The following is a 15,358-nucleotide window of genomic DNA, read 5'->3' as shown; positions in this document are numbered from 1 at the left end:
TGTCGTAAATTGCACCCCAAAACCCCCCGGGAAATTGTTTTAAAAAAAAAGTTGACACTTTTCCCGCTAAAAAAAATTTCGGGGCCCCCTGGGGAAAATTTCAACCCAAAATGTTTGTAGCAATTTTTTCCCGAAGGGAGAAAAATTTAAAATAAGTTTTAAAAAGCCTTTATGATTCCTTTTCCCGGGGGTTTGCTTGGGGGGGAAATCCCCCCCATTGAAAGTCGAGTTTTTTGACCATATTTTTTTTTCTAAAAAATTGGGACTAAGAATTGGATCGTCAGGCAAAATAGGAAAAAATTTTTCTCTTCACCGTTTAAATTTAATTTTGTAAAAATCAACACGAGTCTAACCCTTTCGGAGTTTTTCTTAGGAAACATACCCCCGGGGGGAAACCCCCAATCGTTGGTTTTGAAATTGGTCTGACTAGCCCAATTTTTCTTCCAAAGTCTTTTTCAGTTCTTGCTTGTACCGAATTATAGTATGAAAACGGTAATTTCCCCCTTGGCTTTTTTTTTTTAGACAAAAAAAATTTTTGGGTTGGGTTTTTTTTTTTTTTTTTTTTTCCCCTAATTGTTTTTTGGGGTTTTTTTTTTCCCTATTTTTATTTTACCCAAAACCATTGAAACAGCTCTGGGTATTATCTTTAAATTTTTTTTTTTTTTTTTTTTTTTTTTTTTTTTTTTTTTTTTTTTTTTTTTTTTTTTTTTTTTTTTTTTTTTTTTTTTTTTTTTTTTTTTTTTTTTTTTTTTTTTTTTTTTTTTTTTTTTTTTTTTTTTTTTTTTTTTTTTTTTTTTTTTTTTTTTTTTTTTTTTTTTTTTTTTTTTTTTTTTTTTTTTTTTTTTTTTTTTTTTTTTTTTTTTTTTTTTTTTTTTTTTTTTTTTTTTTTTTTTTTTTTTTTTTTTTTTTTTTTTTTTTTTTTTTTTTTTTTTTTTTTTTTTTTTTTTTTTTTTTTTTTTTTTTTTTTTTTTTTTTTTTTTTTTTTTTTTTTTTTTTTTTTTTTTTTTTTTTTTTTTTTTTTTTTTTTTTTTTTTTTTTTTTTTTTTTTTTTTTTTTTTTTTTTTTTTTTTTTTTTTTTTTTTTTTTTTTTTTTTTTTTTTTTTTTTTTTTTTTTTTTTTTTTTTTTTTTTTTTTTTTTTTTTTTTTTTTTTTTTTTTTTTTTTTTTTTTTTTTTTTTTTTTTTTTTTTTTTTTTTTTTTTTTTTTTTTTTTTTTTTTTTTTTTTTTTTTTTTTTTTTTTTTTTTTTTTTTTTTTTTTTTTTTTTTTTTTTTTTTTTTTTTTTTTTTTTTTTTTTTTTTTTTTTTTTTTTTTTCCCCCCCCCCCCCCCCCCCCCCCCCCCCCCCCCCCCCCCCCCCCCCCCCCCCCCCCCCCCCCCCCCCCCCCCCCCCCCCCCCCCCCCCCCCCCCCCCCCCCCCCCCCCCCCCCCCCCCCCCCCCCCCCCCCCCCCCCCCCCCCCCCCCCCCCCCCCCCCCCCCCCCCCCCCCCCCCCCCCCCCCCCCCCCCCCCCCCCCCCCCCCCCCCCCCCCCCCCCCCCCGGGGTTTTAAAAGCTTTTAGAAAGAAAGTATTTAGTAGTAGAAAGTATCGTTTGTAGTAGAAAGTAGAAAGTAGTTAGTAGTAGTTGTATTTATTTAAAGTAGTAGTAGTAGGGGTGCCCTGTAGTTGGTGGTTATAGAAGTATAGTGCTGTAGTAATAGTGGTAGTAGGAAGTAGATAGTAGTAGTAGTAGTATTGGGGGGGGGGAAAGTGTTATTTTATTATTGATCTTTAATTCTTTGACCTTCAAGCAGCAACATCTTGTTTTGATACATTAGTGCACATTTAGAATGAAAACATTGATGGGAATAACAAACGTGTGTCTGTGACCCCCCCCCCCCCCCCCCCCCCCCCCCCCCCCCCCCCCCCCCCCCCCCCCCCCCCCCCCCCCCCCCCCCCCCCCCCCCCCCCCCCCCCCCCCCCCCCCGCCACCATTCTTCCTTCCTTGATATATTTTATATTAGATAAAGAACTGTGTTGATATCAACTTTTGTAATCCCGTGTTGTTGTATCAAGTTCTACAATACTAATCTGCCTGAATTGGTGGATGTTGTATGGCTTTGTGGCCTTGTGGCATGACACACTGCTGTGCACGATACGTATCTGATTCGATTCTTGGTGTGGGCAGCTCAAAGTTGAGTCCTTGGAAAAGACCCTTTATTCACGTTCTGTCATTGAACTGGGTGTAAAATGAGTACCTATCAGGTAACAGTGTTGTCTTAAAGGTGTCATATCTTACCTAAAATGTTATATTTTGCTGTTACCTTTAGAACCATTTTAAGGCATTTTGGACACATAATTTAGCAGATAAAGCGTTACCTGAATGCTCTTTTAAAAAGATTCTATTCTTCTTCTTTTTTTTTTTTTGATGGACTATTGATGTCACAGGTATAATAATAACGCATGACTGTACCACTCCATACATTTTGATTAATACAAAGAATTAATTATATCTTCTTTTAAAACAAAAATTTTCTTTGTTGTTTCAGACAAGCCTGAAGAAATATATTTTATTGTCAACTCAAAATATACCAATCGCTTAGAGATAAATGCTACTGAAGTTGTGGAATTTGAGTGTATATCGAATGGAAACCCAAAACCAAACATAGCTATCAGAGGTCAAAGGTCAAAGAATTATTTGACTGGCACAACCAAACGTAGCCAGCACATGTGGATTACAGTTGTCACAAAAAGTATGTACTGCCAAGACTCGGATATATATGTGTGTGATGCCAAGAACGATATTGGTGATGCTCCTACCGCAAAAACTGAGCTTTATGTAAAGTGTGAGAATCTTCATCATCATCACCATTCTCATCATCATCGTCATTATCACTTTCATTATTATCATCACCCCTCGTCATCATCAATCATCATCATCATCATCATCATCATCCTTCTACTCCTCCTCCTCCTCATCATCATCATCATCATCATCACCAATACAACCATCAATCATCATCCCTCTTCTCCTCCTCCTACTTCTTCTCCTCCTCGTCCCCATCATCATCATCATCATCTTCACCTCTCTATCATCATCATCATCCTCTTCACCTCCTCATCATCATCATCATCATCATCTTCACCATCATTATCGTGCATATAAATCAAATTTTGCCCCATCTCATTAGACTATGGCTACTACCACCACACCACCATCACTTGGATATTCTTATAAATGTTTACAACTTTTGTTCCCAGGCCCACCAGAGGTTATTATGTCAGACCTGGACACCAAAGCGAAGGTTGTGGCCCTAGGACACCCGTTAATAATAGAGGTTTCCATCGCTGGATATCCAATACCAAATGAGTACAAAGTGTCGAAATCTCAAGCTACAATAACTGTACCTCCACATGATGGTGATGATAAGGATGATGGTGATGATGATAAGGATGATGGTGATGATAGCAATGATCACCTAAACAAAAACAAAGATAGCAGTAACACAAGAATCAAGCGTCGTGCATCTGTTGTTAGGGGTACCGCTGGGACAGTCACGTATAATGTTTCTTACAAAGAAGGTAAATACAACCACTGAAAATTGTTTGGATTTTTGTTTTGTGTTTTTATTTGTTGTAATTGGTGAACAAAAAAAGCTATGAGCTTTGAGATTTTTGTTACTGCCTGCATCATTGCATGTGTTCTATCAAATTGTAACTCCGTTTTATTTCAACAAGTCCTGGTGACATTTGAAAGATTTAATGTAAAAAGTGAAATGCATGTAATTTTAATGTAACTTTTCTTTTAGTTCGTGAATTTACAGCCATTATTCCCATTAAGAGTAAGAGGATATTGAATTTGTCTTGTGTTTCATGATATTGACTTGAGATTTAATTTTTATAGACAATTTGACCTTTATCAATGCCAGTTTGAGCTGCGTTCAAATATTTGCAACAGTTATGGGACTTGATTTTACATTGTTGTAATGGACAATATTGTGCGTTGGTTTGAGAATATCTACATTACAACAGTGAGATCACAATGATTGGGTTATCAGAACTGCAAATTAAGTACACATCATATTTGAGCCATTTTGTCACACATGCTCACTTGAAAAAAATCACATGCAGAGAAGTTAAGGGTTGTCCTTCAAGCCAAACAACAAAGTTTTGGAATTTTGTGAGAAAATGCCTCATTATATCTCGTGTCCCAAGCAAGTGTTGAAAGGGGCTTTTTGGACAATCTGGAAATTCTGGAGACGAACATGGGCCAATTAACTTTAATCACCAAGAGCATAATCAAAGACCATATTATGAGAGCTATCAGCGGTGCATAGTTGAGATAATCATGCAGATCATTTCATAAAGGCTGCACCACTAGTTTGGTGGATAGGCGAGTAAAGGAGAATACAGGATTAAAGAGGAAGTGATGGTGTTGAAAATTAGGAAAGCAGAGATGGAACATAATAATTTGAGAGAATAAAATTACAAAAAAATGGAGATGAGGCTGAAATAGCAAGTAATTCTAGTGAGCAAGAAGTATTGTTTTTTATTCAAAAAAGAAGAGGAATCGGCCGTTACCAAGGAGGAGTGCAAAAAGTCTCTTCTGAAAACTATATTGTCAGGGTGCCATGTGATCTACAAAATGTATTATAGTGATTTGCACAGTTAATTTTTTAAAAAGAATATATAGACAGTATACAATGGGCTGGTGGCACTTACCGTGACTTCTATTCCCCTGTATCTGTTTTCAATTGCTTTATGACTTTGTCTTGGGATGAGATTACTTGGTTATGTCCTGCCCCTGGCCGGATACCCTGACTAAGAGGAAAACAGTCAAATATATAGTTAGAGTTTTGGGAGATGATATTTTGGTTTTGTAAATCATCTCTCTGTTATGCACTGTATTATGTTTTTTTTACTTATTATATATGATTTGTAAACATTTCAGTGTGTTCCTCTGAGTGGGAATCTGTGCTTGTGTCAGGATGAGACTTTTAGGTGATCTCAAACTTAGTACTTTGATAGTGTGCTCTTGGAATCTACATGTTTCCTATTTGAACCAATTCCCATTTGTCTTACTTTTTATTGGGTGCTTTAATTGCAATTCTAGAACTTTTCACTATCCCATTTTCTTCTTTTTTAACTGGCGTTGATATGACCTAAATGTTTTGCAGGCGCCGTAAAACCTTAAAAACTAACATAAACAATAGACAGTATATTAAAGTGCTATCTATGATTTATAATTTCCTTTAACTCGTGATCAAAATCTTGTCAACTTGTAATTTTATTTTGATACATTTCACTCATTCTACATGAATTACTGTCAGTGAAGAAGAAATAAAGCAATTATTGAAGACTGAATCTCACAGATGAGTGGTATTTTATAACCATCTGACACTTCACAACATCTGATTTTGTTCAAAATTTTGGTCTTTAATTGAAGGTCGAAATGATAAATTCGTTTGAATGGGAACCTTACATAAATTTCATTGTCGTCATCATCTTTATCATCATCATCATCATCATCATCATCATCATCATCATCATCATCATCATCATCATCATCATCATCATCGTATATGGTCATATATGTAATTACCAGATGGGCCAGGCCGAGGCACAGTGGTGGTCAGCATGTCAGGATTCCAGCCTCAGGACAATGGTCAGTACTTGTTGGTCATCAAGAATGGGGAAGGGAAAGGACTTAATCACCCTTTACCGTGCTGGTCACTTCTGGTGAGTGGAGTCTATCGACTTGTATTATAAACATACCCTAAATGCTTTCAGATCGGAAGGTCCTGAGTTTGAGCTCGCTCGGTGCATAGTTGAGTCCTTGGAAAAGGCTCTTTACTCACATTCTCTCACCGTACTCAGGTGTAAAATGAGTACCTGGCCGTTGACAGCTTTGTCTCTGTCGGAAAAAAATTGTATTATAGGCGTCAAGTCTTGTACTTGTTCTACATGTTCCATGTTGCTGTTGGTCAGGGACCTTTGTAAAGTGCTTTGAGCACGTTAATTGGATAATGCACTATATAAAAGCTCAATTTTTGTTTTTTTTTGGTTTTTTTTTCTAAGTTCTGCTCAATTTCTCCTTAGTGAATCATAAGTTTGAGTTTTGTGATTGGAAGTAACTCTTTTTGTCTGAAGAGGAAACGAATGAGGCACTGTTTTATATGTGACCTATCGCCTCAATATGTTGGGTTGATTTTGATTAGGATAATGAATTTATTGGCAAAAAATATGAGACTTTGATTAGGAAGAATGTATTTTATTTCATTAGATAACAAAATCTAACATGACACATTCCATCTCATTATAACTTTATCAATCACTTTTTGACAAATGGCTCATCCTGACATAAAACTGTTTTGGATGATATGGCACACCAACTTGTTTTAATTGTCAACAAATATTCCTACAGAATTGCAAATACAATTTTTAAAAAAAATATATCATAGAAGTTTTTTTTTCTTCCAAATACAATTATGGACCCACAAAATGTAGCTGTTTGACTGTACATCAAAATGAGGTTGATATCTTGGATATGCGTACAGGGTAGAAATCTCGATTCATGACTTAATGACTGACCTCTTGACTCCTAGTGAAGTAAAGGGCCTCAACAGCACTCTTCCATTTTCTTCTGTCCTTGGTACAGACCTTTGCCTCACTTCAGGTAAGATTGGAGGCGCACACATCTTGATGCAGGCTTCTCCTCCAATATTCTGTTTTGGATCATCCTGTTTCCTCTTGCCCTGCGAGTTCCATTCGAGAGCCTGCTTTTTAATGTGTCAGAGCTCCTTCCAATGTTCCAAAGAGTATGGCCAACCCATCGCCACTTTCTGTGCCTGACCTGGACATCCATTTGCTCTTGGTTTGTTCTTGTCAAAAGGTCAATGTTTGGCACTTTGTCAAACCATTTTAACTTGAGGATTTGTTGAAGTCAGCAATTGACAAAAGTTTGTATCTTGGCTGATGTGGTCAAAATTGTTTTCCAAGTCTCTGACCCATAGAGCAGGACTGCTTTAACATTAGTGTTAAAGATTTTAAGTTTGGTGTTTGTGGAGATACTGGAAGCTTTTCATCTTGGTCTCAGTATTGCAAAGGCTTGGCGCGCTTTCTTGATTCTAGCGATGATGTCTTTCTCAGTTCCACCTGACTGACTGCTTTTGCTGCCAAGGTATGTAAATTCTCTGACATCTTCTATTGCTGTACAGAGATGGTGATTTAGGATTCTTGTTTGGCAGTTACGTGCAGTAGTTTTGTCTTTTCTTCACTAATCTTGAGACCAAGTTGCTTAACAGTTTCTTCCAGGTGTGACTTTGTTCTGCATGTCCCGTAGAATGAGAGAAGACCTAGGTCATCTGCAAATTCAAGGTCTTCAAGTCTTTTTGAAAATATCCATCGAATGCCATTGTTGGGGTTGCCATATGCTATCTTTGTCACCCAGTCCAACACCACAAGAAATAGAAATGGGAATAGCAAACAGCCTTTCATAACTTCTGAGGTAATATCAAAATCCTCTGAGAGTCAACCGTTATGGATAACTTGGCAGGAGAAACCATCATAAAGTAAATTGATGATGTTTACAAACTTGTCTAGAATTTGTATAGAAAGCGCCATACTAAATGTACATCATTATTATTATCTTGCACCCAACAGGAGAGAAGGATGCTCCAGATTCTTCCCCTATCTATGATGACGCTTTCTTAAAGCATAAAATCATACATACATAGGGATGATTGCCACTTAATAGACTTCTCAATTATGATTGTCAGAGTTGCAATTTGGTCTGGCATGATCGTATACATACATAGGGATGATTGCCACTTAATAGACTTCTCAATTATGATTGTCAGAGTTGCAATTTGGTCTGGGCATGATCGTTCTTTTCTGAAGCCTGCTTGTTCCTCCCATAGTATTTTGTCCAGTGTATCTTCCATCCTGTTAAGTATGATTCTTGTGAGCACTTTACTTGGTATGGACAATGTGATTCCTCACTACATGTCACACTGGAAAAGATCGTCATGTTTGGGTAATTTTAGTAATCAACCCTGTCATGGACTAAGGGTTGCAACTGAGTATATTAACAAGTACAATTTAACTTGGTTAAGTCCCTTATATTGAGACTGCTACCGTTGGAACTGTATTCTGGTTAGGCAACACTTTTTACCGGACTGAGAAATAAACATGTTGCTTTGAGTTCCAACTAAACCTTCAGCTTGTCATTCCTTTAATCAAAACATTACATGGTGGCAGCGAATCTTCATTCCCCATTTGATAAGTATTTCTAAATTTCTAAGACTTTAGTATTTTCCCACCAAGCATTTTATTTTCATTTTTTCACCTGTGGTCTACCGAGTCAGAAGTACTGACTTCTATCCTCAAACCGGCATTCAACTGATTGTTCGTCATGGCCGATAAACCTCCAACAATGGGACTGGGGTGCCCCCAATTTGTCAGATGCTTTCAGACTATTTAAAACAGAGAATGGAGCTTTACTTCATAATTAATTCCAAGCTCAAAAACGAGGAAAAAGTGGCAACAATACTCCTAGCATCAGAAGAGGAAGGTCTCACCAGATTCAACAGCTGGAATCTTACCGAGCAAGAGAAGTCAAACCCAGAGATAATCTGGGAAAGATTTGCAAGACAGCTCGATCCCGCTGATAACTTTCGAATCAATCGTCTAAAACTCTCTACCTTACGACAACCAAACTGAAGAATCGTTGGATGATTTTGTGAATAGAGCCAAGCAAATCGCAAACAAATGTAAATTTACAAACGATGAATTGCAAAACAGACTAATCGAGATAATAATTGCGGCAACACCTATCGCTGATTTCCAAAAAGAACTCCTCACCAAACCCCAAACTTATACTTTAGATGAGGCTCTGCAACTCGGAAGATCGCACGAAGCTTCCCTACAACATCTAACTGCACTGAAAGCAATCGAGCATCCAACCCACGAACCAGAAATCAATCGATATTATCCATCCACCACGTAACAAATCAGCACAACGACCCATCCATAAAACAAACCAGTACAACGGTCGGTTTGCAAAAACTGTGGCCGAGATCACCCCTTCAACAGGGACAGTGCCCAGCTGCCAAATCGACATGTGGCGCTTGTGGAAAACTTGGACATTGGGCAAAACTTTGCCTAACAACCTAAATATCAACAACAAACTAACCCACAACAACGTAGTTACCGAAGACAACCGCAAAACAATATGCATACAATAGAAAGAGACGAATCCGGTGCAGAATCAGAAACAGATGACATGATTCACAACTTACATTCCTTCTCATTTTCCGAAATCAAAACAAAACAACGCGGTAGGAACGAAGCATTCACAATACTACAAATCGAACTTTCAGATATTTCCAGGTATCCATGATTTACAACTAAAAATTAGACACAGGAGCACAGGCAAACACACTACCTCTCAGAATTTATAGACAAATGTATCCAAAATACATTGACAACAAAGGGAAACCGGTGGCAGGGACATTAAAACATACAAACACAAACCTCACTGCTTACAATGGAACAGAAATCAAGTGCTTCGGCACCACAAAACATACCATACCACACAGACAATCAAAATGGATAAACACACCAATTCTACAAAAGTTAGATGTTGCTGGACCAGCGATACTCGGTCTCCCGAGCTGCGAAGAATTCAAAATCATCACCCTCCACTGCCCCCTCCATGCTACGAAAAAACAAAAACACTACAATAAGAAACATCCACGACCTGAAAGCGCTGTACCCATCGCAATTTTACCGCATCGGCGAGTTCAAAACTGAGCACAACTAACTATTGACCCCAATGTACCTGCCCGCATCGACCCCCCTCGAAAAGTTCCCATCGCTCTAAAAAGAAAAAATCAAAACTGGAGCTCGACAATATGTGTGAACAAAACGTGATACGTCGAATAGAGGAACCAACCAGTTGGGTAAGCTCATTGACCTATGTAACAAAACAAGATGGCAGTCTGAGAACCTGCCTTGACCCAAAAACACCTAAACAGAGCGCTTCTGAGACCACCATCGAATTCCTACTGTGGAGGAACTCAATCACGAGTTCGCAGGTTGCAAAGTACTTTTCAAAGTTGGATGCTAAATCTGGTACTGGTCTGTAAAAACTTCATCCTGAGAGCCAACCTCTCACCACATTCCAAACCCCTTTTGGAAGATACTGTTTCCAACGCCTTCCTTTTGGCTTATCAGTAAGCCAAGATATTTTTCAAATGGAAATGGATAGAATACTACAAAGATGCCAAAATGCATGCAGGGATAGCTGACGATATCATTGTTTATGGAAAGACAGAAGAAGAGCATGACAAAAACCTGATCAAGTTCATGGAAATCGCAAATGAAGAAGGCCTTGTATTAAATTCAAGCAAATGTCAAATCAAACAGTCTGAGGTACCATTTTTCGGACATATATATACCAGTAATGGGCTTATAACCAGATCCATTGAAAATCAAAGACCTAGAAAATATGCCAGAGCCAACATCAAAACAAGAACTACAACACTTTATTGGGTTTCGCAACATACCTATCCAAATTCATACATGACTTCAGCCAGAAAACAGCTACCCTCAGAGATCTTTTTTAAAACAAAATTCTATTTTTCTTTGGGAAAGACACCACAAACAAGCCTTTGAAGACCTAAAACGTGAAGTATCAGTAAACTCCCTCCTTCAATACTATGATCCTGCCAAACCAGTAGAACTACATTGTGACGCCAGCCTTCGTGGCATTGGTGCAGCCTCTTACTCCAACTCTGAAGAAAACAACCAACTAAAACCAATTGCTTTTGCTAGCAAAAGTTTTAACAACAACGGAGCAAAAACTATGCATGCATCGAACGTGAACTTCTTGCCATTGTATTCGGAGTCCAACGATTCCATACCTTTCTTTATGGACGTTTTTTCAAAATCATCACTGATCATAAACCATTACAAATGATTGTCAACAAATCAATCACTGCTGCACCGCCTCGTCTTCAAAGAATGCTTATTTCCCTGAATGGATACAACTTCACATTGTCACATCGACCCGGATCAGAAAACAAACTGGCAGATGGGCTCAGTCGTCTTCCAAACAAATATAATCAAAACAACATCGACCTCGACATGAGGGTTGATATAGTATACATGTCAAATGATCGTTCAACAATCATCAGAGAAGAAACACAAAAGGACCCTGTCCTTCAAGGCCTCAAAGATTGCATCATCAACGGTTGGCCAGACAAACAATCAGAACTGACATCAGATCTCCGTCCCTACTGGAGCATACGTGACCAAATGTCTGCTGAAAATGGTCTTATTCTCAAAGGTCAATGCATTATGGTTCCACCCAGTCAAAAACAAGGAACTCTCCAACAGCTACATACCGCCCACCTTGGCAAGGTAAAAACTAAACTTCTTGCAAACGTCACCGTCTACTGGATAGGCATTCACAAAGATATTGACGCAATAATTGATAACTGTCAAATCTGCCAAGAACATCAAAATGTCCAAACGTCCGAACCACTCGAACCTCATGACATTCCCCTACGACCTTGGTGTACCCTTGGTACAGACATTTTTGAGATTAAAAGCCAACAGTACCTCATCCTAGCCGATTATCACTCAAAATTTCCGATCATCCGAAAACTTCCTCAACCCGCACCTAGTAGTTCAATAGTAAATATCACAAAAAATATATTTGCCGAATACGGAATACCTGAAAAGGTTATAAGCGACAATGGCCCACACTTTGCGAGTCAAATGTACAAAGAATTCGCCGATTCGTGGCAATCCACACACGTCACATCATCCCCCCACAGACCACAAGGAAATTGTTTCATTGAGAGACAAATCCAAACTGTCAAAAACACTATCAAAAAGGCTATGCAGGCCAAAACAGATCCCAATATTGCCCTTCTGCACTGGAGGTCCACCCCCATCACCCCGTCTTTGGGCAGCCCGGCACAACTACTTATGGGTCGACAAATTAAGACAACAATCCCATCAAAGCAAAGATCCAATACTATACACAACCAAGATGACATCTACAACAACCTGAAACAACGTCAAGCTCAACAAAAAGTTCTATTTCGACAAGACCGCCCGCACAACCCCTTTCTCACACCTCTACCCAGGACAACCTGTACGAGTTTTACACCCTGAGACACATAAATGGCTCCCTGCAACTGTTATGCGCCAAATTCAGAATGATCCCAGATCATATGTTCTCGAAGACGCGAACGGGACCAACTTCCGAAGGAACAGACAACACATCAGAGAAATACCTGCCTCTTCCTCCGTTGCCCCAGAGGAATATCAGAAAACTATCGCTTTTCCCCTCTCTACAAAGACCTGTCCCCAAATTGAATCCTCATCTGCCTCAAACTCAAAAGAGCCTACTGCTCAAACTAAAACTCCTAACGAACAACAAACAAAATCTCGCCCAATTCGCACGACCAGGAGACCAAGCCGTTTTGATGACTATGTATAGAACAAAACGAACAATATAGTGTGTCAACCAAATGAGAACACTATCGCTACTAAATTATTATTATTATTATTATTATTATTATTATTATTATTATTATTATTATTATTATTATTATTATATTATTATTATATATTATTATTATTATTATTATTATTATTATCATTATTATTATTATGATGTACTCTATCCCGTTTTATTTTTTAAAAATTTTATTTTATTTTAAAAATTTCTATTTCATTTGAAAACAAGGGAGATGTCATGGACTAAGGGTTGCAACTGAGTATATTAACAAGTACAATTTAACTTGGTTAAGTCCCTTATATTGAGACTGCTACCGTTGGAATTGTATTCTGGTTAGGCAACACTTTTTACCGGACTGAGAAATAAACATGTTGCTTTGAGTTTCAAACTAAACCTTCAGCTTGTCATTCCTTTAATCAAAACATTACAAACCCTGCTTCCAATCAGCTGGTATTTGATCATTTCTCCAGATCAAGCTGAACAAGTGGTGGAGCTGATCGACGATTACGCTTCAGATGGGATGTTATTTGTCCCAGCAGCTTTTCCATTTTTAGACTGTCAAGTGCTCTTTGGATAGTGGTCTTTGTGATTTCACCTGTATTGATATTTAGAGGTTCTCCAGGGCTTAGATGTGGTCTTAGTGCTGAGGGTGGTCTGTTAAGCACTTTATGAAATAGATGGAAGGAGAAATAGAGGAAGGCAAAGAAAGAATGATTTAAGAAATTCTCAAGTCAGGTGGGTGGATGAGAGATGGGGATTTTTTGAAGACTGCTGTTGATGGGGATGGCTTGATAGACATGGTGGCCGATGTCTGCAACAAGCTTGGCACTTGATTGATTGGTTTTGCTGTAATAATCTATTTATTTTGAAAGAAGGTGTTCTAGATGGTCAGTGGATCAAACCTCTGAAGTCTCAATTTTCACGATCGGTGGATCAAAACTCTGAAGTCTACATACAAGCTTTGCACACCATGTTTTATTTCTTGATGACATCAAAGGTCTGATTTAGTTTTTTATAGGCATTTTCTTGGGGCTTTAGCCTGATGAAGCTGACATCATCCTTCAGCAGCTCTTGTAATGGGGCAGTGTGAGTGATTAAGTCAGGGAGAAATTTACCCAAGTAGGTCACAAACCCAAGGAACCTCTTGATTTCCACTTTGCTTGACGGTGCAGCCATCTTAATCAGAGCATTCACTTTGGCTGGGTCTGGCTTTAGTCCGTCCTTTGAAATTAGATGACCCATATAAGCCACCTGTGGCTGGTGCAGCTTGGCTTTTTCAAGGTTAAGTCTCAAGTTGAATTTTGTAGCTCTCTCCATGACCTGGCGGAGTACTGTGTCATGCTCCTGTACAGTCCTATCGGTGATGATAATATCATCTATCACTGCAAATGCACCAGGTATAAATTCCAGCATATCGTCCATAATACTTTGGTAGACTTCAGGGGCAACCCTGACTCCAAATGGCAGACGCAGCCAGCAATATCTGCCTATGGGTGTGTTGAAGGTTGTGAGGTTGGATGAAGCTTCATCCAGCTTAATTTGCATAAACCCATTTTTGGCATCCAGCGTAGAAAAGACAGTAGCACCAGGATTTTCTGCTGCAATTTCCTCTATCGTCTTCATGGGATAGTGTTTCCTTTGAATGGCATTGTTCAGATCCGATGGATCCAAACACACTCGAACTTTGTCTCCTCTTAAAACGATAGTCATACTACTGGCCCACTAAGCAGGCCTTGAAGTTCCATCGCTTTCAATTTTGAGATTGCCTTGTCTTTGAGGGCTACTGGTGTCTCCTTGGAGCGTGAATAACACCTTTTGAATCAGATTTCAGTTTTGTTTGGTATTCCCCTGGCAAAGTACCATTTGTTTCAACTATCTTGGGGAACTCTTTTATCAACACATCGAGAGTCTAAAGAAGAAAGGGGCACCAAGAGTTCTAGTTTCTCAGCAGCCTCGCCAGAGATCACATTTACTTCTTTCAGATTTACTACTTCAAAATCTCGAGTATTAATATCATTGTGAGTGACTTTCAAGGCAGTGGAACCTACAGGTCTAATTTGATGGTTGGAATATGTCCTAAGGACATACTACACATAGTTCTAATTCAAGTAGTCATAATTTAACTTATTTGTTTCAAAATTATGCCTTGTACTATAGTATTTTTTTAATTGTTTTTTTTTTTGTCACTATATGCTTTATAAATCACTTTACAATTAAATAAAAATTTTGTATTTATTATAATGATATATTTTTAAAAATGTACATCTCAAATTTCAATTATTTTTTTTTTTGTTATCAGAATGAGTATACTTGTAGCTTTTTATTATACCTCTCCTTTTTAAAGTCTACTAACTTTCATTTAAACTTTGAAAGTAATCGATTGTTTTCTTCTTATTTTTTTTTTCTAGTTAATCTATAAAAATGACCATTGACCTATTCATTTAATGATGAAATAACTTAGTTTCTTCATTTATTTAACTATAAGAAAATCAAACTAGTCCAAGTGGTCCCGACCCTGGTGGTAACGATGGAAATGGTGGCAATGATAAGGATGACAGTGGTAGTGGAGGGAATGCCAGTGCTATGAATGGAGTGATAGGTGGAGTAGTGGCGTTGGTGATCATTCTTGTGGTTGTTGTTGTTGCCATCTTCATAATCAGGAGAAAAAGTAAGATTGCCAGATGCAAATCTTCTTCTTCTTCTTCTTCTTCTTCTTCTTCTTCTTCTTCTTCTTCTTCTTCTTCTTCTTCTTCTTCTTCTTCTTCTTCTCTTTCTCTTCTTCTCTTCTTCTTTCTTCTTCTTCTTCTTCTCTTCTTCTTCTTCTTCTTCTTCTTCTTCTTCTTCTTCTT

At 37.7% G+C, this 15,358-nt stretch overlaps 1 protein-coding gene across 1 annotated transcript in view; it reads left to right on the top strand.

Annotated features, from left to right (window-relative positions):
* Positions 1-15,195, top strand: part of LOC144959560 (uncharacterized) — a 34,199-nt gene extending 19,004 nt beyond the window's left edge. The window contains exons 8-11 of the mRNA XM_078892177.1: positions 2,476-2,820; positions 3,236-3,556; positions 5,580-5,713; positions 14,995-15,195. Of these exons, the coding sequence (XP_078748303.1) occupies positions 2,476-2,820; positions 3,236-3,556; positions 5,580-5,713; positions 14,995-15,096 (902 nt within the window). The 3' untranslated portion in view covers positions 15,097-15,195. The remainder of the gene's footprint in view (positions 1-2,475; positions 2,821-3,235; positions 3,557-5,579; positions 5,714-14,994) is intronic.
* The last annotated feature ends 163 nt before the right edge of the window (positions 15,196-15,358 follow it).

The sequence above is a fragment of the Berghia stephanieae genome, chromosome 14 (assembly GCF_034508935.2).
Source record: "Berghia stephanieae isolate SIO BIC M18660-M18661 chromosome 14, UCSD_Bste_1.3, whole genome shotgun sequence".
Lineage (NCBI taxonomy): Eukaryota > Metazoa > Mollusca > Gastropoda > Nudibranchia > Aeolidiidae > Berghia > Berghia stephanieae.
The sequence above is the reverse complement of the archived record's forward strand: the minus strand, read 5'-3'. Positions and strand labels throughout refer to the sequence as shown.